Source organism: Erigeron canadensis, chromosome 1 (genome assembly GCF_010389155.1).
Source record: "Erigeron canadensis isolate Cc75 chromosome 1, C_canadensis_v1, whole genome shotgun sequence".
In the NCBI taxonomy this organism is placed as follows: Eukaryota; Viridiplantae; Streptophyta; class Magnoliopsida; order Asterales; family Asteraceae; genus Erigeron; species Erigeron canadensis.
In genome coordinates, this window is record NC_057761.1 from 16663912 (window position 1) to 16691888 (window position 27977).

Here is a 27977-nt window from a genome sequence, read left to right on the forward strand (position 1 = left end):
ACATGAATAACTTCAAGGCGGCATTAAATGCCAAATCAAAAACTCTAATGGGGAGGATAAATAAATTTTTAGAAGAGTGTCCTCTCCACTATGCCTTGACTGCAGATCCTCAAGTCTTGTATCATAGATACTTGCTTGAATTTCGATACACTGCTGAAGTAAGCAAGGATGATAAATCCATTGCTTTTACATTGAATAAAGGCACTAGGCAGTGTGTCATTTCATTTGATGGGTTCAGAGAGGCCCTTCATTTGAATTATCGCAGACCTCCCGCTGTATATTCAAAAAGATTGAAAGGGGTGAACTTCAGGGAAGTTCTGTACAAAATGGGTCATGATGGTATGTTGGATGAAGATGGAAACCTGAAGACTTCTGGTCGTATTTTTCTGTCAGGTTTCAATAACTGTTGGAGGTATTTTTGAACCCAGATCGTTGAGTGCCTTGGGGGGAATTATGGTGGCTTCGACCAGATTTCCCTCATCCAAGTTGAAATGGGATATTACTTGTGGAATGGGATAGAAGTGGACTTTGTTGAGATGCTTTTCTCTCAGCTTGTTGCAAAATTGAAAGGAAAAATAAGTCCACACATTTCTTTCCCTAGGGTTTTGAGCATCTGCTTCATGCAAATCCTGGGCGATGCGTATTCTGAAGGGGGACTTGAGCAGTCAGAAACTGAGTTCTGAAAGGACTTGTCCAAAGCGTCTACATCTGAGGTAGAGCCTGAACTCACTTCTGCAATGCTTCAGGTATTTTATAAAACTGACGCAGCAAGACCAGCTGGCTCAGAAAGGTCACTAGCGGGTCGCAAAAGAATGCGAGACCCACCGGTGCACCTGGTGACAAATTATTGAGGTTGGTTAAACCAAACCAGCCTCAACCACCCAGTCACCACCCCCATCCGATGACCAACCTGAGGATCTCCCAAAAGATCCCTCAGGATCTCCAAAGGGCTTATTGAAACGACGAAAATATAAGAAGTCCTCACAGCCCAAGGACACTAGCACTGAAGCACACCCTTCTGGTACCTCCCAAAAGGAACCAGAAGAATCGAGTCAAAGAGAAACTCCACAAGCAACCATCTGCGAAACATGATAAATAAATAAAATTGCTTTTGATCAGCCCCTTTTCATACTCCAATCAAGTGAGTCATAGCCCCCTTTCAAACTATTTTGTGTGTTTAACTTTCGGGGTGAAAAACATGATAAATAAATAAAATTGCTTTCTATATAAGAAATAATTCATGATAGTATGATTATGAAATGGAATTGTGATGTATGTTCAATGTGATAAATGATATATGATGAGCTTGAGTTCTGTCAAACTGTTATAATTCGGTACACTACTATTTACTCCGAAAGGGGAGGCCTGTAGTTAGAGGGTTGCACTACTAGGAATCGTCCACCCACCCAGAGCGTAACAGTGGAATGTTGGTCGCCTTCGTGACGACCTGCACTTCCAGTCCGACCAGAGCGGTGCTCTATCTACCTTAAATTTATATGGTCGTCTCAATGGCATGACCCCAATTATAATTAAACCACTTGATTGACAACTTGTGCTAAGAAATGAAATGAAGTAATATATTGTTTGGACATGAAAAGGTAGTAGTAGTGGCTCAAGTATTTTCTCATCAAAAACTATTTAAATTATGGCCTTTGTGGCCAAATGAAATTGATATTATATGTTTAGAGATTTTGATTTAAACATACGGTTTGGGTATGAGTGTCATGAAGGAATACTTGAAAATTTTTGTGACTTATTATCCTTGAATATGGTTGGAATATAAACATGTTGTTAGTTAAAACCTATGAACTCACTCAACTCTTGTAGTTGACATTTTATCTTCATGCTTTTCAGGTTTAGAGCAATAGGTTCGTAGCTTGGCCGCCTCTTTGTTGCTCATTATGTTGAATGTTCGACGGTTTGTAATGCAAACAATTTATATTTTAATTTGGATTTGTGGTTATGTAATGGATTTAAACGTCAAATTGAACTTGTAATATTTTGGGATTTGAATGTCATTTGGAAACTTGTGTTGATGTTTTATATTTAAATCTTTTGTACCATGTCGTTCTGTGGCATCTCGTGTCTTCGCCTTAGTCGGGGTGTTACAGCTTCATACTCAGCGAACTCCCTATCAATCTCTGGCTGAGGTCTGTGTAGAGCATCAATCCCTTTCCCTTGTCCGCTTCTTCTTTTTAGTGGTCTCTCTTCTTCTTCATCTTTAGTGTCTGAATCATCATGAGCATTGACAACAGCATGTGATCCAGAAGTACCAGCAACATCAACTACAGGAGCAGAAGTAGATGTGGAAATTCCAGTAGTCGGTACAAGATATACAGGATCATTTAAATCCTCTACAAGAGCAATCATGTCAGAATTGTTATGGGTGAAATTTCAGGTTTCATTATCTTGAAGGTCCAAGATCTTGATGTCTCAGGATCTTGACATATTTGAATATTCTGATGACTTGTTAATGTATTACTAACGATATGTTTCAAGTATTGTTTCCACGTGAGATTAATATGCAGGTTCTAGAATATTCAATATAAAGCTTAAGGAAAATATCTATAACGGTTCAAAGAGATTCAACACATGTCTTATTTGATCAACACGCAAAGAAGACCAAGTCTGCCAGTATAATCGGAGTTCATGATAATTTCCACACGAGAGAATATCTTCCAACGGCTATCATATCAAGTAAAGATACACTGCAACGTTCACTTGACGAAGACCAGGAAGATCCCTTTAATTTCGGGTAGTTTATTATTTCCTAGCTCTATATAAACAATGGGTCTGATCGATCATAGGACACATACATTCTGCTCCATATTACACACACACACACTTGTAAACACACACACACACACCTCTCGTTACTTTACATTTTACTCACTTAGAAATATCGATCAACCTGCTTCATCATTGTAATCAATTTAAACACAATTAATAAGAGAACAAAGGCAGAGACAATTGCTTCCTTCCGTGGTTTTTATGCCGGCAATCCTTAAAGGATTAAGGGCTTTTCCTTGATAACAAATCTCGGTGTTCTTTGATCCTTTCTCTTTTATTTACTGCATTTATTTACGATTATCATTCTTTATCTAGTTTCTTTTATCATTATTTACATCGTATTTCATCATAATACAGTTTGCAAAAACTTTTGACTACCTTCTTTTGCTTAAGTCGACATAATCTTGATTTATCATACTAGTTTTAAGCGCATCTTTGAATCTAAACATATTTTACAAGCCCTTTGCCCTTAACCTCACGAACGAAAGTTTTGTTACATAATTGATCTAAGTCTTAGGTAATACCAAAAATGTCGACTCAGCCAACTAATTCTTCGCAAACTACTCCTGTTGTTTCTTCTCCTATGCCTCCTCCTCCAGGACGAGCTTCGTATCGAAGAAACAGGAACAACACAACTCGAATTTCGAGTCAAGATAAAGGAAATGAGCCAGTGGATCCATTCCAGATCCTAGAATTACCTGAAGAAGCTGCAGCATGGAATTCATCCCAGGAAAATACGAGATCGGGCCAGACCCAAAGAATGAGCTTTTACGACGATCATGGCAATCTGGATCCTTATAATACCGGATCTAGGAATGTTAATTCTGAAGAACTGCCTGACTTGTTTACTATTTTGCAGAATCTTGATAAGATGATCAAGACTAATCAAGAGTATAATCAGGCACAATTCAGAATCCTTGAATCAAGGAGTTTTGAAAATAGCCCACCGGTGACTTCTAGAAATTTATTTGTGACGACGCCAACTGCCCCTGAATCTATGCCTATTAATACGTCACTCCCAACTGCAACTCTTAATTTTGGGAGTAATATTCCGCAAAAACACTCATGCTGCTGGACCATTAGCCACCATGGGTGCATGTTTACACAATTCTAATAATTTTTCTGGATCATTTGCTTTTACTAACCCATCACAAGGACAAGGAACGAATGATTACATAACAAGAGAATTCCAGAGGCTTATAGACTCTATCAAGTGTTAATAGATATGGTGACAGGATCGCAAATGTGGAAATTCCGAGGAAATTTCAAGTTCCAAATATGAAGCCATATGATGGAACTACCGATCCAAGGGAGCATATTGCACTTTACATGGAAAAGATGGAAATGGTGCCAATTCCATCCAATTTGAAAGAAGCTTGCTTATGCGGAAGCTTCGGATCCACACTTTCAGGATCAGCCTTGAAATGGCTGCAGAGTTTGCCTCCTTTATCCATCAACTCTTTTTTTGATTTAACGAATTTATTTTATAGTCAATTTTCATGCAGTAGGACCTTTGAAAAATTGACTGATGATCTTTATAAAATAATTCAAAAACCACGCGAATCACTTAGGGATTTTATGACTAGATTTACGAAAGAGTCTCTTAATATTCCTAAATTAGATATGCTAACTGCTATTCAAGCTTTGCAGCGAGGTCTTCATAAGGGATCTAAATTCCAGGAAGATCTTATAATGACACCATGTAGGAATTTAGATGAGGCAAAAGCAAGGGCTGCAAGATTCATAAGGCTCGAAGAAAATGAGCTTACCACTTCAAAATTGGATGCCTTATCATATGATAGTCCAAATCGAAAAGCGGAGACCCCAGTGTTCAAACCAAGATACAAACCCTACACAAGGCATGTGGATAATCAGGTCAATGCCATCGAGGAAGATGACGGGGTCGAATATCCTACTCTGGCATCATATTGCTTTTCAGTAGGAACACCTGGCATTACAATGGCACTTTGAGATCTTGGAGACAAAGTGAGATGGCCCCAAAAAAAAACGACGCATATTACAAGAAGAAAGATCCTAGCCAGTGGTGTGCTTAGCATGAAGACTTTGGTCACGTCACTGAAGATTGCAAAATGTTGAGAAGAGAAATATCCACCTTACTAGCTAAGGGATATTTAACAGAATTACTTGGAAGAAAGAAGGCCAAAGATGTTAAAGGCTTGGATTTTTCTAAACCAAAATCAACACAAAAAGCAGATTCTCCACCAGCAAATGCAAAAGTAATTAATACCATTTCTGGGGGATCGGAAGTATGTGGAACAACATATTCAGCAGCAAAGAGATTCGCAAAGCAGAGTAAGGCGGATAAAGGAGAAAGAAGCGTGAAGAAAGCATCGATCTCAGATTCAGATATCATTTCCTTCGAAGAAGATTTTGCTGATATCTTGGAGCCTCATCATGATGGTTTGGTAATTACCCTTTTTATTGCTAACCATTATGTTCGAAGGATCTTAATAGATAATGGAAGCTCGGTGAATATCATCAAGCTAGAGACATTGAAAAGAATGGATATTTCAGAAGAAGATATCAATGGAAAAGCTTCTCCATTAATCGGATCCAGTTGCGAAACTAAATATACTATTGGCGAAATAAAATTGCCAGTATATGTTAGGGGAATAAATTCGATGCAGGAATTTTGTGTTGTGGATTCTTTTCCAGGATGCAACATAATCTTGGGGAGACCTTGGATCCATGAAATGAAGGCGGTACCTTCAACATATCACCAATGTGTTAAAATTCTGACACCTTGGGGAGTAGTTACTGTTAAAGGAGACCAACAAGAGGCCAGAGAATGCTACATGTCCAGCATGAAGTCAATTGCAAAGCTAACTTCACAATAATAGCAATTACAGAAAGGGATCTTCGATGTAGATGAATCAGAAGAACAAGATGTGAAGGAAGTTATTTTGGTTCCTGAAGATCCTAATATTAAAGTATTAATAGGAAAAAAGATATCGAAAGATATGGAACTCAAATTCATTGATTTCCTCAAAACCAGAATGAAGACTTTCGCTTGGAAACAAGAAGATATGACTGGAATATCGAAAGATGTCATCACACACAAGCCTGGAATTGATAAAAGTTTCAAGCCTATTCAACAAAAAAGAAGATAAATCGCTCCTGAAAGGAATGCCATTATTCAGGTTGATGTCGAGAGATTACTAAAGGCCAAGATGATTTGAGAAGTTAAGCTCCCTGAATGGTTGGCAAACGTAGTGGTCATACAAAAGAAAAATGGAAAATGGAGAGTTTGTGTAGATTTCACCAATCATAACAAAGCTTGTCCAAAAGATCCATTTCCACTGCCACACATCGATGCAACTTCGGGACACGAGATGCTGATATTCATGGATGCCTCTTCTGGATTTCAACAAATTCAAATGGAACCTGAAGATCAAGAAGCCACAGCCTTCATGACACTGACAGGTATTTATTGTTATATTGCCATGCCTTTTGGTCTTAAAAATGCAGGTGCAACATATCAAAGGTTAGTCAACATGATGTTCAAAGACCAACTGGGGGATACCATGGAGGTCTATATAGATGACATGGTGGTAAAATCCAAGAAAGCTGAAGATCATTTGAGAGATCTTGAAGTAGCCTTCAACATCCTGGACAAGTACAACATGAAGCTGAATCTTGCCAAGTGTAATTTTGGAGTTGGAGCTGGAAAATTCTTAGGGTATATGGTAACCAAAAGAGGAATCGAAGCTAGCCCGGAGCAAATTAAAGCCATATTAAATATGAAATCCCCGTCAAATGCCAAAGATATTCAAAGATTAACCGGTAGGCTAGCAGCACTCAACAGATTTATCTCAAGATCTTCAGACAAATACAAGGAGTTTTATGATATCTTAAAGAATAATAAAAAGTTAATAATACAAAGATGCGTTGGTAAGAAAGACTTTAGATAATAGATTATGTCGACTAAACAATAAAGAAGGTCTCTATAATCGCAAACTAATGTAAACAATGCAGAATACGTTAAGATAAACAAGATATTAAGCAAGAATCAAACAAATAATGCGTAAAATAAAGAGTAAAGAGCAAGAACACCGATATTTGATGACGAGGAAAAGCCCTTAATCCTTAGAGGATCGCCGGCATAAAAACCCCGGGAGGAAACAATCGTTCCTGCCTTGTTCTTTATTGATGTGTATTGAAATGTTTACAATGGGTGGAAGTCGGTTGTTTGATCTTTCTAAGTGTATGAGCAGCAAATAACAGTATATAGTGTGTGTGAGTACAAGTGAGTAATAGCAGATGAAAGTAAGTGCCTAGGATCGATCAACCTTCTTCTATTTATAATGCTAGTGTTAAACTAATTCTCCGATATTGTAGGGATCTTCAATTCTTGAACGTTGGTGAAGATCTTGCCTGGTCAAGTGACCGTTAGTTTATTTCTTCTCGTGTTGAATTCAACTTGAAGTCCGATTATGTTGGAGGACTAAATCTTCTTTGCGCGTTGAAGAGATTCTTTGCGTGTTTCCTTGATTTCGTACCGTTAGAGGTATTGATATCGCCTATTTTATACATAGTTATTTTACGCGATATCATTTCTTTTATATATTTTATGTTTATATTATTGTCATTTTATAGACTTTTATACTTAATATGTAATTTTATTGGATTATAAGTCTATAAGATGAAATATGACGTAAATGGTTTAAATAAAGATTATCTGGAAAAAAATGAAGATGGGAACCAAAAGACGAAACGCGAATATGAACTAGGATGATTTGGACCATGGATGCTAGTAGAGTAAAATGCCATCAATCCTTGTGGGCTCGGCAATGGCACTTCACATAGGACAAAATAATATGAGTATTTGTTATTATATACTAATAAACAATATGATATGATTGAGAGAGAGGTGATGGGCCGAGGAGCACAAAAAGAATAGAAGCAGCTCAAAATTTATTCGACCGACCTCCTGCCTCTCACGTCTCTATTCTTTTTTTCGATAGCTCCTCTCCAACTTACATGAATAATATATCTATTTAAGGATTTATGACTTCATGAATAAGCTATTCTCCACCGCCTCTTTGTTTTGTCTCAGGCTCTCGGTTCCTACTTTTGGGCTTTCATGCCATGTTAAGGCTCTAGTGGGCTACCATGTACCATGTCTCTTAATAGCCTTTTGGCTTATATTCATGTCAAATCTCACGCCCACATGCACCATATATTAACTTGATGTACATTGCATTTTTTTTACTCTTAAAAGTCTTGATGCATACATAAATTTCTAACCGAGCCTCACCTCTATGCTTTTGTCCAAGCTTGTCCATAATATTCATGCGACAAATGTCTTAGTATGAGTTATTTCTCTTTTCAGCTTCAATCTTCATTTCTTCATAATTAATTTTTATTCGGCTATTTCTTCACATATTTCAACTTATAGTCTTGTAATCATATAAATTACAAATTAAGTATAAAAGTCTATAAAATTGACAATAATACAAACATAAAATAAATAACAGAAATAATATCACGTAAATTAAATATATATAAAATAGGCGATATCAAATTCCCCTATATTTAAGCTTTGTTTGCCCTCAAGCAAATCCAAACCTTAAAATCTTAAAATCCCCAAAACACAAAATTATGTCAATATTAATCAAAGGAAACTTCATAAAAATTTCTATCAAGCGGTCTAGAATTCCACATGCATTTAAATAATATCTTTTTGAGAAAGCCTAAGACGAAATCAAAAATACATCTTAGCAAACAATCAATCAATCATAATTAGAATCAAATCCATACTCGTGCAAAACCTCTACCATTTCTATCTTTCCAATTAATATTAAGCTCATACCTACTAAGCTCACAATTTATTCGCATACTTGATTATTATTGGCGATTCAATTAACAATCCAAGACGATTACCGATATTGTTATCCACTTAAACACTCGGCATTTCCGGGTATCCATAAGTACTTTCTACTTTGTAGATTTATAACGCACTCAAGTTTATAAGCTCTCTTATGTGTCCCATATCTAGCCATACTCCCGCAATCGAGACAAGCATCAATACAAACACATACTAGAAACCTATACGGAAAATGTCCTTAAACAAACTAAACAACACTTTATTCAACTTCATTGTTTTCATTTGTACATTGTACTCTTTATGACTTTGATATTGAATTTATTCCCCCTTGGGATGGCTTCATGGCCTTTAAATTTCACCCTTGTGATGGCTTCGTGGCCTGTAATGCTTTTTACTTTGTAGATATTTCTCGCATAAACCCCTAATACATGAAGTAACAACACTAGCTCTTTCGCAAGAGTTAAGGACAAGATCAATTCATAAAGTGAAAAGCATGCATTCAAAGCCATATAACTAGTTATGTTCCCCAGAAGAGTGGAACCGTGGTGCTTTGTGCCTACCGGTACATCATATGATGGAGTCATTAACTAATTCATATTTCAATTAAGTACAATTAACGCATGCATTTGTAATTTCCTAAATTGTGTTGAAATTCAAGACAAACCTACTATTAATTGAAAAGATGAAATGTCACGGGTAATAGATATATGAAAGCTAATCACAGCCAACCTCATGTTTATGTTATTTTTCTAACATTTCCGAAACCCACAAATTCATCACTTTTCGTCCTTAACTAAACATGCATGCAAAGATAGAAACTATTTCAAAAACTTTAACAATTCACTTTTGACCCGGTTTTTTCTATTTACCTCTCCCCCTGCACTTGAGTTGTACATTGCCCTCAATGTACAATAAACTAATTAAAACTAGGGAAATAGGAAAAAGAAAACAAAATAGTAAAAGAACTGAGAAACTTCCCGGGTTTAATGTGTGCTCCAAATACTCGGTTGATTCCAAATATAAGCAATTAACTTTATTTCAACCGCATTTATCTTTAAAGCTTAAACACACTCAACAACATGTTAAACATACCAACATAAAAAGAAAAACTAAAAAACTTAAAAGAAAACTAAAATTAATACTAAAGTTCTAAAATATGAAAAAGAAAGAAAGTAAACTACAAATCAAAAATCTTTTTGTATTTTTTATTTTTCAATTTTTTTTGGATTTTTTTAACTTTTTCAATTTTTTTTTGGATTTTTAAAATTTATTAAAAAAAATGACATTTAAGCTAGAAAAAAGAAAATAAAATTACCTAACCTCGAGTTGCCTCCCGGAAGCGCTAATTTTTGTTCGAGTCATTAGCTTGACTCCAATGTTATTTACAAGAAATTATGGTTTGTTCCCCCACACTTAAATTTAAGTGGGGATGATAGTAGTAATGCGTACCTTCAAAAATAAATTACCTATCCGAAGATTGAAACACACTTACAGGTTCCTTTTCATAAGGAATGGAGTCTAAATGATCAACTTCTTTTAATTCAACTTTCACCAATGTTAATGAAAGTAAATCAGCCTCTAGAGCCTCCTGCATTATTATCTTACTCAAAATATCCCCGGGCTCCATAAATTCCTTCAAAAACTCCTCCATGGTCAAGTCACCAAGATCAGAATGTGAATAAACATCACTCGGCTCCCCAAATTCATGCAAGAATTCTTCCAAATCCATTTTTACCTATAAAAGAAAAAACTAGAAACCCCGTGAAAAGCAAGTGTGTAACACAAAATAACTGAAATCAAAATAAAAAAAACTAATAAACTAATTAAAAATAAAACTAAACTACGCTAAACTAATAAAGCAAACTACAAAAATCTCAAGCTAAACTCTTAAAATCAATCCCCGGCAGCGGCGCCAAAAACTTGATGTGTAAAATCTAGTCTTAAATTTATAAACAAGAAATACCTTAGAACTGACTACTACACACTCTCAGGCAGTGGACCCGTTCGTATGCAATATTGTTTAAAAGTAAGTCCAGGATCGAACACAAGGACTGATTAAGAGTAAGCGAGTTTTAAGTAGCTAAAAAGAGTTTGGTTTTTAAAGACACCACGTCATCTTGATTTTTGAAAGCGGTTAGTTAATTTGTAAAAGTTAGTAATTCCGTAGAATGAATTGAAAAGAGAAATTTTAATATCAATATTAATTAAAAGATCATCTACTTCGACTCCATGACACAACTTATTTAGGTTGCACTTAAGTTAAAACCAATTCAATATATTGATTTAATAACGAGGTTAGACAAAGAACTCACTAGTTGGCCACCTAGCTTATTACCCTATCCGAACCCATTAACCAATTATTCAATCCCTAAGATCCGGTTACCACCTTCCCTATCAAGACCTACTAAATTGACTAATTTGATTTGTTATTGCAAACAATTTCATCTACCGATTTTACCAAACCGTTAATACTTTGAATTCTATTATCTATTGCCGTTTATTGTCTTGTTACCACAAGTCAACACCTATTAATTGTACCCAATTAACTAGAACAATGCACTCCTAAACCTAGATACCTCTAGATCATTCATACACTATCAACGAATCAATAGATAAGAACACAAGAACTCTAAACATTAAGATTACGACAAAACGTTTAACAATTAACTTGAATTCAAAAAATTATGCAACCATTATTCATTATGTCGCTTCATCTCAGTAAATGATGAAAAGACTTAGCTACTCATGAAAAGAAAAATAAAACTAACAATAATCATATCCATAGAATCCATAAAAATTGTATAGTAATATATTCTTAAAATTATGCAACTAGTAAAAAGAAATAGAGAAGTAAAAGAGTTCGAACTATTGGGTGGATCGCGGCTCTGTTGCTTTGAAAGCGGAAGAAACAATTAATCTCTTGTATCTTGCGGCTCCTCAAAACCCTTTGAATTAATTCCCAGCTAACCGACCTATTCTCCAAGCACTTCTCGAAAACTCCTAGTCTAATTATTCCCTAAAACTATTTTATTCGATGATAGATTATTGTGTTCCAGCTCTCCCTTGAACTTTGTATATTTTATATGCCTTAGACATAGATATATCGGTTGAATTTGAAAGGTTTTTATATGAATAAACCTTAGAAATAGAAACAGATATATGAATGTGAAAGGATGTTGTGTTTTTGCAAACTGAGACATAAGTAATATGTTTAATATAAAAAGTTTTCAATGTGATTTTAAACTCTAGATACTTTAAAACATGTGTATATATGTGTAAGGTTGTTGGATGTATTGATTATCTAAATCATATAGTTGTGAAATGATTCATAAAATATGACGTAGTTAATCAATATTATGTGTAAAATTTGTATATTTATTTTCTGTTAATTAATAATAGTTACGTATCCTAGTCATTAATTGAGGGGGAGTAAATGAGAATGATTAATTGTACTGATTGTTTGTCATCGTTATGTATGTCAGTCATAATTTGAGGGGGAGTACATAAGCATGATGGTAGTTATCAATTAATTATAGTTATAATGCTTAGTCATAAAATTTAGGGGGAGTGTAAGAATGAAGAATCAATTTTATAACTGTGTATATTTTTTTGTGAAATTGTGTAAAACACGTTTGCAAGTGATACAAATATGCAAGCAAATTTATTTGCAAAGCATAAATTGCAAGTGCTTAATTGCAAGTGGTACATATTCGGGAAAGCTCGTTTCGAGATCGTTTTAGAAAGATTGATCGTGGAAAAGTTAAAGAATTTTGTGTAAGTTTATTAACTTTTCAGGTTTAAGACGAAGATCATGGAAAAGGTGAATTAAGATGCCTACAGGTCTGGTCACTTTAATTTTCATATTTTCAGGAAGTTCGTGGTAAACGTTGATCAATTATTCAGAAACTTTGACGAAAATTGAAGTTTAAAGTGTGCAGGTGGAATTACGACCTCGTAATTGGCAAGAGGCAGAATACAACCTCGCAATTGGTCTATTGGGCTTTGTGCGAATACGACCTCGTAATGTATGGGTCGGGTTGACCCAAACACATTCGGGTCAAGTGGGTACATAAACCAAATAGCCCTAATCATGACCTCACATATTAAAAAAAATCAGTTTTAGAGCAATACGACCCCGAAAAACCACTTTGCTACCCCATTCATGATTCGATGGATACGATTAGATCGAGAGTTTTTAAGTGATATTTTTGTGATCATCTCGATGAATCTAGGTATACTATCTGATCGTAATATAGTTAACCATGCAACAAGAAAATCAAGAAAATTGAACTCGAAATTTTCGAATTAGGTTTTCAAAGTTCTTTGATTTTGATATTTTTGTGTTAAAAATAAGGGTTAGGGTATGTTTATCGCTTGAATACGAACGTATGGATGCAATTTTAACAGGTTTTGGTTGGGTAAATCGCGAAATCGTGTTGGGGAAGATGAACAGTGCGACGACCTCATATTTAGGGGTTTGCTAGCCCGGAAATACGACCTCACGTTTGTCAATTGATTTTGACTTATGTTGACTTCCAGAATACGATGCCGATTTTGACTTATGTTGACTTCCAGAATTGCTCTCTCTCTAATGGCGATACCTCTTTCCGATTTTCTGCTCTATTTCGATCAAATTCTGATTGGTTTTGCATGATTATAAGTATATTCTGATCATTCTTGGTTGGATTATATTTTATTTTTGTTGTTTCTCCAATCGTTTTTTTGGTTTTTAGGGTTTCTTTTTTTCCTTTCGTCATTAGGGTTAGGGTTTGTCAATTTTGATTGTTTATTTTTCTCCTGGTTTTCTTGCACGTTTGATGGTAACATGATTTATGAAGAGAGCTGATCATTCCAGTGATTTTAATATTGATTCATTGCGTATAAGTCTTAATCGTTGTAAGAAGTCTATTGCTGTTATGAAGAAGCCGAAGAGGGTACCTAAAACCCCTAATTCGACTCCTTCCAGGAAGTCTGCGGGCACGTCTGATTCTATGGATTTTGATTCAGTGGGTGGTGGTTTGCATACCACTCTTGAAACTCCTACTGTTTCGCTGGATAATCAACAAAGTGATATGGTGCATGAGGCTAGTTTTACTGTTCACGAGGGTAAAAAGGTTTTGGTGGATGAATATTGATACCCCATTATTAAAGATGATTCTGTGATGAAGTCTGGTGTTCAAGAAAAGGTTAAGGAGCAGCTTATTCAAAACCCATATGTAGTTGAACATTCGAAGCAGAAGGAAAATATGAATGTTGATCCTGTTTCGACTACACAAAATCTGCATGGTAATGCATCTACGTCCACTGTTTCATATGCTAATGTAGTGAAATCGGATGCTAATTTGAAGAAGGCTAATTTTCTACTGTTAATGGGTGAGAGTGATGTGGACGGTGTGGATCTTTTGATTCCGCTAAAATCTGTATTGGAGGTTAATAGTCGTTTCTCGAATTCATTATATGGTTATTTTCTTGGCGATAGATTAGCTTATCCGGTGGTGGAAAATTATGTAAAGAATGCTTGGGCGAAGTTTGGGTTGAGGAAGGTTATGATGAATAACAATGGTTTTTTCTTTTTCCAGTTTGATTCAAAAGCAGGGATGGAGCCTTTTGGAGAGAGGACCATGGATGATTCGGTCTAATCCTATTTTCTTGAAAGAATGGACGCCGAATGTGAGTCTTGCAAAGCAGGATCTTACTAATGTCCCGGTTTGGGTGAAGATGTACGATGTGCCTCTTGCTGCTTACACGGAAGATGGGTTATGTATGTTGGCTTCTAAATTAGGTAAGCCTATCCTTCTTCATTCATATTCTAGTCAAATGTGTTTGAATTCTTGGGGTAGGCATTCCTATGCTAGAGCTTTGATTGAACTAGATGCTTCACATCAGTTGAAGAATGAATTGGTAGTGGGGATTCCTAATCTGATTGGGGAGGGGTTTACGAAGGAAACTGTTAGTATTGAGCATGAATGGCAACCACCTCATTGTGAGCACTGTAAGGTTTTTGGTCATGCTAATGCTACTTGTCCTGTTCAGGTTAACAAAGTTAAACAAGTTGTTCCTCGGGCTGTTGTGGAGGATGAGTTCGTTAATGTTAATAGGAAAAAAGGGAACGGGAAATCAAGACAGGTGGAGGGTTTGAAGCTTAATAAGCCTAAACCACAGCTTGTTTATAGACAAAAACAATCGAATGAAGCTAAGCAGCAGGATAAAGGTAAGAAACAGGATTCACGTAATGGTGGTTCTAATGGTAGAAAGGAATCTGGGGCTAGTGCGAATACTTCTGGTGTCCATACGAGTAACCCATTTGATGCTTTGAGTGGCAAATTAGAAGATGACGTGGGGGATGGTGGGTTTGATCCATCCAAATTACAGAATTTGGACCCGAATAAGGGGTTTGATGTTGATAGCGATGACAATGAGGTGATTTATGATGAAAAGGGTATGGATAATAAAACAGGGGCAAGCACTCCTGCTGGAGCTGTGCCTAATGTATAATTTCGCCTCATGGAATATACGGGGAATGAACTAATCCCCTAAACAAACAGAGGTTCGACAGGTAATTGCTGATAATCAATTGTCTATTTGTGCAGTTTTGGAGTCTCATGTTCGTTCTGATAAACTTCAAGCTTTATGTGCTAAAGTTTTTTGGAAATGGAGGTGGACTTCTAATGGTAATTGCTGTGTGAAAGGCCCACGTATTCTTTTGGAGTGGAATCCAGAGCTTGTGGATGTTATGGTTGTAAATCAGACAGATCAGGTTGTTCATTCTCAAGTCATTATTAAAGCTACTCAGAAAGTGGTTATGTGTTCGTTTATCTATGCTCACAATCATTATGTTCAGCGACGTTCTCTTTGGGAGGATCTCATAAAGCACAAATCATTTGTAAATAATTGTCTTTGGGTTCTGCTTGGTGATTTTAATGCAGCGCTTAATATTGAGGATAAATCTTCTGGTTCGTCTACAATGGATATAGCAATGCGAGATTTTAAGGCCTGTGTGGAAGCATTGGGTGTTCAAGATGTGAATATGGCTGGATTGCAATACACTTGGACTCAAAAACCTAAGGGTATTAGCGGTTTGTTGAAAAAGATTGACCAAGTTCTAGCTAATTTGGATTTTTTTGATCAATTTATTGGGGCGACAACTGTCTTTCAACCTTATAGGATTTCGGATCATGCTCTTGCAGTGTTGCGCATTCCTTTGAAAGTTAAGTTTAAACCTAAGCCGTTTAAATTTTCTAATCTTTTAGTGCATAATCCAAAATTCAAAGATGTTGTTGCTGAATCATGGAATATGGAGGTTAATGGGCATGCTATGTATCGTCTTGTTAAAAAGTTAAAAGCTAAAAAGAAGCCTCTTCGAAACTTGTTATTGGCTTATGGTAATCTTCACCAAAGGGTTACTACTTTGCGTGGAGAGTTGAATGAAGTTTAGAAAGCACTTGATAAGGAACCTCATAATGTTACGCTTAAAGAGGAACATGCAGTTTATCTACAGGCTTTTAATGATGCTATTCTTGATGGGGAACGGTTTCTCAAACAGAAAGCTAAGGTGGAATGGCTTCGTGTTGGTGATTCTAATTCAGCATATTTCCACAAAGTTGTTAAATCTCGTACTGCTTGTAACAGGATTGATTCTATTCGGGATTCTGATGGTTCTCAGGTGGATGATGAATTGGTAGCTAAAGTGTTTGAAGCACATTATACTATTTTTTTGGTACAACCTGGCTTGGTGTCGGAACTTGATCAAATTGGGTTGTTTTCTAATCGTTTGTCTTATGATAAAGCTTTAGCTATGATTGTTGATATTTCTGATGCTGAGATTAAGGATGCCATTTTTTCAATGGGTAACGATAAGTCACCTGGCCCGGATGGATATTCGACAGCTTTCTTTAAAGGAGTATGGGACATTGTTGGTTTGGAGGTAATTAATGTTGTAAGATATTTCTTTGTTTCTGGCAAGCTTCTTAAGGAAGTGAATCACACTGCCATCTCTCTTATTCCTAAAGTCTCAACTCCTCTGCGGGTAACTAATTATCGTCCTATTTCTCTCTGTAATATTATTTTTAAATGCATTACGAAGATTCTTGCAAATAGGATTAAAGGGTGTCTTGATGAGATTGTCAGTGTTAACCAGTCTGCTTTTGTTCTGGGGAGAAGAATTACTGATAATATTCTTTTGACTCATGAATTAATGCATAACTATCATTTGGATAGAGGTCCTCCCCGTGTAGCTCTTAAAGTTGATATTCAAAGGCCTATGATACAGTGGATTGGGGTTTTCTTAGGTGTATTCTGACTGGTTTTGGCTTTCATGACCGTATGGTGCATTGGATAATGGAGTGTGTTTCGACTACTTCTTTTTCTCTTAGTATAAATGGCTGTTTGCATGGGTTTTTTCATGGTAGAAGGGGCTTGAGACAGGGTGATCCGCTTTCTCCTTATCTCTTTACTTTAGTTATGGAAGTCCTCTCTTTGATTATGCATCGTAATATCAGGGACTCTGATTCATTTGGCTTTCATCCTCATTGTGAAGACATTAATATTGTTAATTTATGTTTTGCTGATGACTTATTTATCTTTATGAGGGGTGATGTTGATTCTGCTAGGGTGGTGATGGATTCTTTGGAGGAGTTTAAAACGGTTTCTGGTTTAACCCCGAGTCTTCCAAAGAGCACTGCTTTTTTCTGCAATGTTTTGAACCATGTTAAAATTGCTATTCTTAATGTGTTACCTTTTGAGGAGGGTTCGTTACCAGTGAAGTATTTGGGAGTGCCTTTGGTATCTTCTAGATTGATGCTACGGGATAGTAGAGTGTTAGTTGATAAAGTAAAGAAAAGAGTTGATGACTGGAAGAATAAGTTTCTTTCTTTTGCAGGAAGACTTCAACTTATTAATTCGGTTATTTCCTCATTGCATGTTTACTGGTCTTCTGTTTTTATACTTCCTTTGCGAGTTATTTTGGATATTGAGCAAATTATGCGAGGTTTTCTATGGAGTCATGGTACAGTACAAAAAGGGAAAGCGAAAGTTGCATGGGATGTTGTTTGTCTTCCCAAAGATGAAGGGGGGCTTGGGATTAGAAAGTTGGAACAGTTTAATGTTGCGTTAATTGCGGCTCATGTTTGGAGACTTTTATCGTTGAAGCAATCTTTATGGATTCAGTGGGTTCATTCGTATAAACTTCGAGGTAAGAGCTTTTGGGAAGTTCAACCAGCAGGCAATGCTTCTTGGTGCTGGCGAAAGCTTCTTCAGGTTCGTCCATTATTAAGAACATTTTTCTGGCATAAATTGGGTAATGGTAATTTGACTTCTGCTTGGTTTGATTTATGGTGTGACAATGGTCCTTTGATGGATAAATTAACACCTAGAATGATTACAAGCACTGGATTCCAAATGACTTCGAAGGTTTCTGAGGTTTTGCATAATGGAAATTGGGTATGGCTAGATTCTTGGAATTCCAGACTGGGTATAATTGCTTCCCCTATCTTGAACGAGTCAGAGGGTGATCTTGTTATGTGGAAGAATCGATTTGGTAAGCTTATTGATTTTTCTGTGTCCGATTCTTGGGAAGATTTAAGGCCAAGAGCTGCTAAAGTCTCTTGGTTTCATATGGTATGGTTCAACCAGTGCATTCCGAAGCACTCCTTTATTCTTTGGTTGGTGATGCTTAAGAAGCTGAAAACTCAAGATATGCTTCGCTCTTGGGATATGTCGTCTAGTAGTTCGATGGATGTTGTTTGCCCTTTGTATGAGATTACTCCGGATTCCCATAATCACCTTTTCTTTGATTATGTTTATTCGACTCAGGTTTCGAGTTTGATTCGTGCAAAAACACAGCTCATTACTTCGGCTGTGAGTTGGGATGATATTGTTGCTGAGATTATACCTTTTGCGCATAAGAACTCGATTAAGAGTGTGGTTACTAAACTATTGCTTGCTGCTTCTGTTTATTTCCTTTGGAATGAGAGAAACTCGAGATTGTTTGCTAGAAATCGAAGAAGTGCAGGTCAATTGGCTGAACAGATTACTAATACTATACGGCTGTAACTGATTACTTTTCAATTCAAGAAATCAAGAAGATTGGATGAGTTGCGGATAGCTTGGTCTCTTCCCTCTTACGTTATTCATGATAGATAGTTGTTTATTTTTTTTCATGTAATCATATAGGGTTGGTTGTAGTTTGTTTTTTGGTTGTTGCACGTTGGTGCATGGGTTGTAAAGTCAATCTAGTATTCAGCTAGATTGTCTATTTTAATTGTCGATTTATAAAATCTAACAAGGGGTGACGGCCTTTTACCGAAAAAAAATGAGTTAATTTTGTATAACTAAATTACCGAGATAATTTATGTTATTTGTATGTGTTTAACTTAATTACAGAGATAATTAAAGTTAATGATAATGTAAACTACAGGGATAATTTATATGTTATTTACTAGATTATAGAGATAATGCTAGGTGTATAAGTTATGTGTGTGAATTTTTATGCCGAGTTAGGTAATTAATGGTTTGTTATTGATTACAGAAATGACAAGAGAATTTACTTCAGGTCATAACATTGTTATTAACCTAGACGAGAATCAAGATGGGTATGAATATTATCATGAGATTTTCAGATTTTCGAAGCAGTCAAGAATTCATCATATTCTTACTCATTCACCGGTTTTGTATTAATCATACCTAGTAGAGTTTTGGGATAATGCAAGACATAAGAAAAATGCTACTCAAGATGTGATCGAGATTGTGGTTGCTGGCAAGACTATCACGTTCTAAGATTGTGATCTTATTGATATCTTGAAGTTAGGTACATTTGAGCAAGAAGGAGGAGAGAACGGACCTACTACTTTCAGTACATTGAATGTGGGTACGTTGAAGAAGCGCGGATTCTTTAGAAGGTGGAGATATTTGGCATATGTATTGTTGCTTAGTTTGTGTAATAGAATAACCGGATGGGATATGCTTAATCAAGAATTGTAAGTCACAGATATTATACAAATATGTAAGTAAGTAGCCCGACTGGCAAGTACACACAAACTGGAAGAAGACCAGTTTGTGGTATGATCCAAATTATGGATAAGAACAAGTAGTAAAAGCAAGTAATGTAAAGAACGATTGCAGAAACTATATAAATACTAGATATAGTCAAGTATTGAGCATTGAGACACTTACTAATTTTCAATGTATTTTCTTTATTAATATAAACAAAATACAAGGATTGTTGCGGAACAAGATAAACACAAGGTGTGTAAATATCTAAACAATCCCAAAATACAAGTGATCTAACAAAGATAAATACAAGAGTTTCTAACATTTTGCAAGTTGTGAGAAGTCTTGTATTTATAAGCCAAGATGTCTTTGATGACATGGCAAGGCCGTACAAATATGGTTGGGAGCATTTATGGATTTGTAGGACAAATCCATAACATGCTTGTTTAAGGTAAGGTGTGTAAGTTTCTTTGATGTGACTTAACACACTTTATTCCCAACCTTTTACCCTAACTAGCACTTTACAAGGTATAATGTTATTAACCCGGTAAAGGTCATAAAAGTACTTTGACAAGACTTCCTCGTAATCAGTGTAAAAGTGTTGTAAGGACTTTTACACTGAGCTGCTTCAGTTTTGTCTTCAGATAGAATGATCTCTGAGCTCTGCTTCTGAGATGATTCTCTTCTTCAGTCTTCAGTCTTTGACTTCAATCTGAACGTCTTCAGTGGTGTTGATTCTGAAACTGAAGTGAAGCTTCAGTGAGCTTTATTCTGAATGACTTCAGAATCCTGAGTAAGCTTTCTTCACTGAACTTCAACGATTTTGAACAAATCATACTTGGTCGATATTCGACCTAACAAATTCCCCCTATTTGTTCTAAAATAGTGCATGCATTTTAGACTTCTATTTATACAAGTTTGTAAGTCTAAAAAATGCAAGTTTTGGTTTAAGTTATAAAAATATTTCTAAGGTCATCTTATAGATCATTGATGCCTTCAGAAATTTTCTTGTGGTTTTTCTAACTTAAACTATTTCCTATCAATTGTTGTAACTTGCAACATGTATATAAGATACTGAGATGATAGTTTGTTACAAGTACAAATGGAATGGAAAAAATTTACAAGTACAAAATACATTACAAGATAAACAAGTTACTTCTTTGCTGGCCTTGAACCTGAGGGAGCATCAGTAGCTTTTCTTTTTGTTGGCGAATTGACTCTAGCAAATAGACTTTCCTCCATCTCCACCTTGGTCTTCATTTTTGGTTGTATTCTTAATAACCAAGCACCAATCAGGTGAGATTTAGGCTTCCCCCTCAGAAAGTTGATCATTTCCTTGTGCTCTAAAATCCCAAACTCATGAACTGAGACTTGCTTGTACTCTTCCTCAGCCCTTACTTCTCTTTTCACAATTAAATCGAACAACTTCAGACCATCTTCTTTGATCACTTCAACATCCAGAATCTTTGCAAGATTTGACCTGTGTTTCATGTAGAAATCATATTGATCCTTTTCATGTTTATTCTGGAGCTGAGCAACATCTTCAGTAATCGGCTTGAAGGTGGAAAGGTCTGCATCACGAGCATATTTTCTTGTAGTTTTGGGACCAGTCAATTTTGGCTTATGGGGTGGCTTGCTCAGTTGCCTCTCAACCTTCTGAACTTCAACCAGAATTTCCTTCTTCTTTATCTCCATCTTACTCATTCAATTTTTGACCAAGTCCTCAATGGACATCTTAAATGTGAGACTTTCTAGATTCTGTTCCAGAGGTGAGTAATTCTTCCCACACTCATATTCTTCCATCTCTGCCAAGGCTTTCTGCACTCTTGGATCATTCTTGATCTTCAGATATTTATCCAGAGAGAGACCAAGAGCTGCAGTATCCAAATGATCAAGGGTCCCCATTTTTAAATGTTGTTCTCTTTCTTTTTGCCTATTATCCCTCCACATAAGAAATTGGTTGGAGACTTGTCTCTGCAAGCTCTTCAACTTTTCACTATCTGCATCAGTGTTATGCAGAGGGTAGCCTTGTTCATCAGCCACTTTCTTTGACTTGGGCTCTTCAACCAACTGAGCCTTTCCTTTATCTTTCCTTTCAGTTTCCTTCCCAGATCGTTGTGCAGATGCACTTGCAGTCTCAGCACTTAGTTTCTTTGTTTTCTCGATCATTTCTTGAGTGCTGGAAAACATACCAATTTCCCCCTTTGGGAGCTCTGCAGGCATTTTGGAATATGCTTCAATAGTGGCTTGCATGGCCTTCAGAGGCTCCCAACTCTGCTTTTCTAGGCACTCAAATGCCTTTGGCCATGGTCGAGAATTGTGCTCTTAACCTAAATGAAGAGTTAAGGAGCAATTTCTCGTGTTCTTGCACGTCGACCAGTACCTTTCTATCATCTTCAATAAACGTAGCAGATGGGTTGGAATCAACTACTGGGTCCTTTTTCAGAATGGCTAGAATTTCATCCAACTGCTTCGACTAGTTCTGAACAGTCTGATCAAGGCTTGACACTGAATTTTTCATTTCAGTAACAACTTTGTCAACCTTGTCATTTGTTTCTTTGGTTAGTTCAGAAACCATCGATCTAACCTCATCTTCAACCTTTTCTGCCACTGAAACTGAAATCTGAGAAATAACTTCCTGAGAGAATACAGACTTCAGGTTCTCGGCCACATTTTCACCAATAGAAACACCAAGAGCTTTATCATCAAGGCTTGGTTTCTTCACCAACTCAGACACCTCCTTTTTAACTGCCAAGAAAGCTTGTTGTATCATTTGGACTGAGGATGTCAGATTTGTAACAACTGCATTCTGAACATCCCACTTGGTTTAGAGGCTTCACCAATAGCCACACTAATCTTGTTGCAAGCAGAAACTAATTCATTAAGCTTCCCAACCACCAATCCTTCATTCTTAGCAACTTTTGTAAATTCTGTGCCCATAAACACTTGGGCACCCTTCAGATCAGCCAAGGACTTGGTGTTGGCAATTAGAGTTTTAGTTAAGCCCTCAACCTGAACGAGTAGGTTTTGGACTTCGGCATTGGATATCTCTAACTGTGCTTCAATACTCTGAGGAGGAGGAGGTTGAGCAGAAGCAGAGGCCACAAATGGAAGTGTTTGGATATTTGCCAGAGTCTTCTCTATAATAGTATTTGAAGGATCCTCAGATTCAGTGTCAGAGTCCAACTTTTTTTCTTGCTCTTCTGGCAAATTATAAGTTTTCTGCTTTGGAAGTTTGTGGATTTGGGGGTGAAGGTGAACACATGTTGTGGTTTGAAAACTGGAGAAGTGACATATGCAGGAGTTGTAGATTCTGGAAAGAATGGGTGTTGGTGTGAAATTGGTGGTCGTTGATACGGAGGATCGAGATCGATTATATTTTGTGGATTGATTGGAAGATTTGCATTTGGGGGTGGAGGCATAGGTTCGTTCAAGAGGTTGAAGGGTGGCTCAAAATCCGAATGATTCTCCTCCACTAAATCCTCATCGAACACAAAATTTTCAAGAGAATCAAGATTCCCCTGAGTTGGCTCATCGTCATCCCAGATATTGACTACCTGGTCGGACATGCCCTGGTCCAGATTACCAGCATCTGAACCAACACCCAGTTCAACACACTTATCTTTTCTTCACAATCTCCTCCTAAAGAAGTTTTGGAGATGGTTGCTTGTGGGTTTCCCTTTTGACCTTCTTCTGGATCTTGTTGGGAAGATCCAGAAGGCTGAGCTTGGGTACTAATATCCTTGGGCTGTGAGGATGACTTAAATTTACGCAGTTTTAAAATGCCCTTTGGTGATCCTGAGGGATCTTTTGGGAGATCCTCAGGTTGGTTAGTGGAGTATGTAGGTGGCTGGGTGGAAGAACATGGTTGGGTTTTAACCAATTTCAATAAGTTGCCACTAGATGCATTGGTGGGATTCACATTCTTTTGTGACCTACCCAGTGATCTTTCTAAGCCAGCCGATCGTTCTATTTCAGTTTTATTTGTTCCAAGTTCTGACACATTACAGGAGAGAGCTCAGGTTCTTCATCTGAGGTGGACAATCTGGAGAGGTCCTTGCAGAACTCAGGTGCAGAACTTTGCTGAAGCACATCAATATATGCATCTCCCAGAATATTGATAAAACACAGACTGGGAAACCTTGGGAATGCAGTATGTATACTCCTTTTCCCCTTCAACTTAGCAATCAACTGAGAGAACAACATTTCGGCTTAATCTACATTCATTCCATTCCACAAGTAGTAACCCATCTCAACTTAGATCAAGGAGATCTGGTCCAAGCCATCATTGTTTCTACCAAGGCACTCAACTATTTGAGTCTAGAAGTTCCTCCAGCAGTTTTTAAAGCCAGCCATAAAGATGTGGCCAGAGGTCTTCAAATTTCCTTCGCCATCTAACATCTGATCATGGCCCATTGCCACCAAAACTTCCTTGAAGTTTGTTCCTTTCTTCCTTTTCATGTAAGGAGTGGATGGAGGCAGATAATTTAATCTTAAAGCCTCTCTGAATCCATCCAGAGTTATTGTGCACTTCACCGTGCCTTCTTTCAAAGTAAAGGATATGGCCTTCTCATCCTTACTTATCTCCGTCGTATACCAGAATTCAAGTAAATAACGGTGGTACATGGTTTGGGGATCTGCAGTTATGGCATACAAAATGGGACAAAGTTTAAAATATTCGTTTATTCTGCCCATCAAGGTTTTTGATTTGGCATTTAGGGCAGCCTTGTAATTTTTCATGTTGAATCGAATGGTTTTAGATTCAAAGTTTTCCGACCATTGTGAACTGGGTTTAACTGCAGATTTAGGAGGGGAATATTCAAAGGCTATAAGTGTTTTTGGTTCCTTTGGTTCTTTTTGTTGTTGAGCCATTGGTTTTGGAATCCGAAAATAACTTTTGAGTTTACATCCGCATTAAATGCAATGACGGTTTATAACCCCATTTTTCAAAAAATTTCATCATTTTCGAGGAAAAAGTAATTATCATTTTACTTTTACGGCGCCACTTGGGTGCCACATCAGCAAAAAGAGCATCTTTAAATAGTAACAAACATGTGGACATATAACATCCAAGTATCCATGAGACATATGAAGTGACCGTTGGACTTCAGTTTTAACTTAGTAAAACCTGAGCATGGTCAGTTAGTGCAATCTGAACCATCTCATTTGAATCAAAATTCTGAAGTCCTTCAGACAACTGAGACATTTTAGTCCAAAATATTTTTCTGAAAAAAAAAATTTCTTTTTAGTGAGAAATTCTTTTAAGTACAAAAACATTTTTGACACTTCCCCCTGAACAAATGCTACACTGGATAGAGCATTCCTAACTCGCTGATGAGATGTCTAAAAGTTTTAACATCCAAAGGTTTTGTAAAAACATCAGGTAGTTGTTTGTCAGTGAGAATAAAATGTAACTCAATATTACCTTTAATAATATGGTCTCTGATGAAATGATACCTGAGATCAATATGCTTGGTCTTAGAGTGCATGACAGGATTGTGAGAAATTGCAATGGCACTTGTGTTATCACAAAAGATTGGAGTCTTTGTGTAAGTAACACCATAATCAGTTAGTTGGTTTTTCATCCACAAAATCTGAGCACAGCAACTGGCTGCAGAAATGTATTCAGCCTCTGCAGTGGATACTGATACTCCAGTCTATTTCTTGCTTGTCCAACTAACCAATTTGCCACCAAGGAAATGACAACCACCTGTGGTACTTTTCCTATCTATCTTACAACCTGCATGGTCAGAATCTGAATAACCCATTAGATCTAGACTTGAGCCTTTGGGATACCAAAGACCAAGTCTAGGGACACCTTTCAGGTATCGAAAAATCCTATTCACAGTTTTTAGGTGTGAATCTCTGGGATCAGACTGAAATCTTGCATAAAGGCATGTTGCAAACATTATGTCAGGTCTACTTGCAGTTAAGTACATGAGGGATCCCACCATACCACGATAAAGTGTGGGATCCACTTGTTTTCCATTGGGATCTGAGTCAATTGAAAATGGTGCTGAAATAGGAGTATCTTTGGATAAACTGAATCAAATTTATATTTCTTTAAAAGATCTCTGACATACTTTTCTTGATTTATAAAAATACTATCTCTGGTTTGTTTCACTTGAAGTCCCAGAAAGTATGTCAGTTCACCCATCATACTCATTTCATACTTAGAAGACATGATTTTAGAAAACTTATCACACATGTTATCATTTGTAGACCCAAACACAATATCATCAACATAAACTTGTACAAGTAAGATATCACCTTTATCATGCACATATACCGTCTCTTCCAGTTCTCCATTCAGAAATGCACTTTTGACATCCATTTGATAGACTTTGAAATCATGATGTGCAGCAAAAGCTAAGAAAATTCTGATAGCTTCAAGTCTAGCAACTGGTGCAAATGTCTCATCAAAATTAACACATTCTTCTTGAGAGTAACCCTTGGAAACTAGTCTTGCCTTGTTTCTGATTACATGGCCATCTTCGTCCATTTTATTTCTAAAGACCCATCTTGTCCCGATTGGTTCTTTCTTCAGATTACTGGGACATGGAACAAGCTCCCAAACATTATTCCTTTCAAACTGGTTAAGCTCATCTTGCATAGCCTCAATCCAGCGTGGGTCTGTCATAGCCTCGTCAATCTTCTTCGGTTCAATCAATGATAAGAAGCTGACATAAATTATTGATCGTTTGTAGCTCTTCTGGTTTGAACCCCTCTAGTGGAATCACCAATAATTTGATTAATTGGATGAGCTTTGGTCCACCTAGAGTATTGACCAGGATGCACAATTATATCAGTGCAAAAATTCCTCTAAGTAACTTCAGGAGGATTTTCAGCATAGACTATCTCAGTCTCACTGTCTTCATCATCCTGTAGTTCATAGCTTGCATCATGAAATTCATCAGACTGCGGCATCTCAGTGGAAGCTGATACTTGTGAAGGAGTGACACGTACATCTGTTCCAATAGTCATTTCAGAGGGTAGTTTGAAACTGACTGAAAGATAAAATGGAACATCACTTGGTGCAGTTATTACTGGTTTTGAATGAGGTTTTTCAGAAACTGGTCTTGGTGTCTGATTTGATTCAGAAATAGGATCAGATTCACCAAAACTAATTTGACTTTCTGAGGGTGGTTCAGAGGTTGGTTTCTTGAAAATTGCAGAATTTGATTCATCAAAGGTAACATGAATTGACTGATCAACCTTGTCAAGTCTTTTGTTGTAGACTCTAAAGGCTTTGCGAATAGATGAATATCCTAAGAAGTATCCTTCATCAGCTTTTGCATCAAATTTGCCAAGCTGACGGGCATTGTTCAGAATATATACTGGACATCCAAATACATGGAAATATCCAATATTAGGCTTTTTTTTTCTGAGAACTTCATAGGCAGTCTTCTTGTGTCTTTTAACATATACATATCGATTCGGAGTGTAACAAGCAGTTGATACAGCTTCAGCCCAAAAACATTTTGGAAGACCAGATTCATTTAGCATACTTCTCGCAGCTTCAATCAGCGTTCGATTCTTTTTTTCTACGACACCATTTTGCTCTGGTGTGTGTGCTGAGGAGAAGTTCTAAGATATGCCAATTTCAGTGCAGAAGGACTCCAGAGTTGAATTTCTGAATTTAGTGCCATTATCACTTCTGAGCTGGCGAACTTTTCGATGACACTTGAGTTCAATTTGTTTGATGAGGGAAATGATTTCAGCAGCAGATTCACTCTTTGATCTGAGTAAAATCACCCAGCAATATCTTGTATATTCATCAACAATAACAAGGGTGTACTTCTTTCCTCCTCTTGTCTGAACATTCACAGGACCAAAAAGATCCATATACAACATGTGAAGTGGTTCAGTTATACTGAAACTTCTTGGTGCAACTAACACTACCTTCCAATCTCTGTTGAATATGGTGCCTTGAGAAACATCAAATAAAACCTTATAGTCATCATCACAGAGTTGACTGACACTGATCAGGTTATATTTCAAACTATTCACATATGCAACTTTGGTGAATTTGACTTGTCCATTATTTAAAACACCATATCCTTCAGTTTGTCCACTTCCATCATTCCAAAAAGTTATTGAGGGCCCCTCTTGCATCCTATATTCCTCTAGCAGGGTCTGGTTACCAGTCATGGTCTTGCCAGCAGCGCTGTCAAGGTACCATATATGCTTTTTGTGGTCTCCCTGCACATACACAAAGATTAGTTCGACTTAGGAACCCATCTTTTGATGGGTTCACTGGACTCTCCCTTAGCAGTCTCAGATTTCTTTGGTACATGAGGTATTAAGGGGTCAAAAGGGATCTCAGTCATTACTTCAGATGACAGAAAAATTG

General features: G+C 36.9%; 2 protein-coding genes across 2 annotated transcripts; both read left to right on the forward strand.

Annotated features, from left to right (window-relative positions):
* Nucleotides 1–4880: 4880 nt before the first annotated feature.
* LOC122585324 lies at nt 4881–5648 on the forward strand. Its single transcript, XM_043757454.1, has one exon. It carries the CDS (start codon nt 4881–4883, stop codon nt 5646–5648), a length of 768 nt encoding a protein of 255 aa, XP_043613389.1.
* An 8152-nt stretch (nt 5649–13800) lies between these two features.
* LOC122585332 lies at nt 13801–16937 on the forward strand. The gene is made up of 5 exons (XM_043757464.1): nt 13801–14181; nt 14234–15077; nt 15229–16037; nt 16137–16664; nt 16722–16937. The coding sequence occupies exons 1-5, from the start codon at nt 13801–13803 to the stop codon at nt 16935–16937; spliced, it is 2778 nt and encodes a 925-aa protein (XP_043613399.1).
* Nucleotides 16938–27977: the final 11040 nt, after the last annotated feature.

Coding starts and splice junctions, on each gene's coding strand:
- LOC122585324 (XM_043757454.1), top strand. CDS start 4,881: ATGTTGAGAAGAGAAATATCCACCTTACTAGCTAAGGGATATTTAACA.
- LOC122585332 (XM_043757464.1), top strand. CDS start 13,801: ATGAAGTCTGGTGTTCAAGAAAAGGTTAAGGAGCAGCTTATTCAAAAC. Junction 15,078..15,228: donor GGTGATTTATGATGAAAAGG/GTATGGATAATA, acceptor CTATTTGTGCAG/TTTTGGAGTCTCATGTTCGT. Junction 16,038..16,136: donor ATGGTAATCTTCACCAAAGG/GTTACTACTTTG, acceptor GTTTATCTACAG/GCTTTTAATGATGCTATTCT.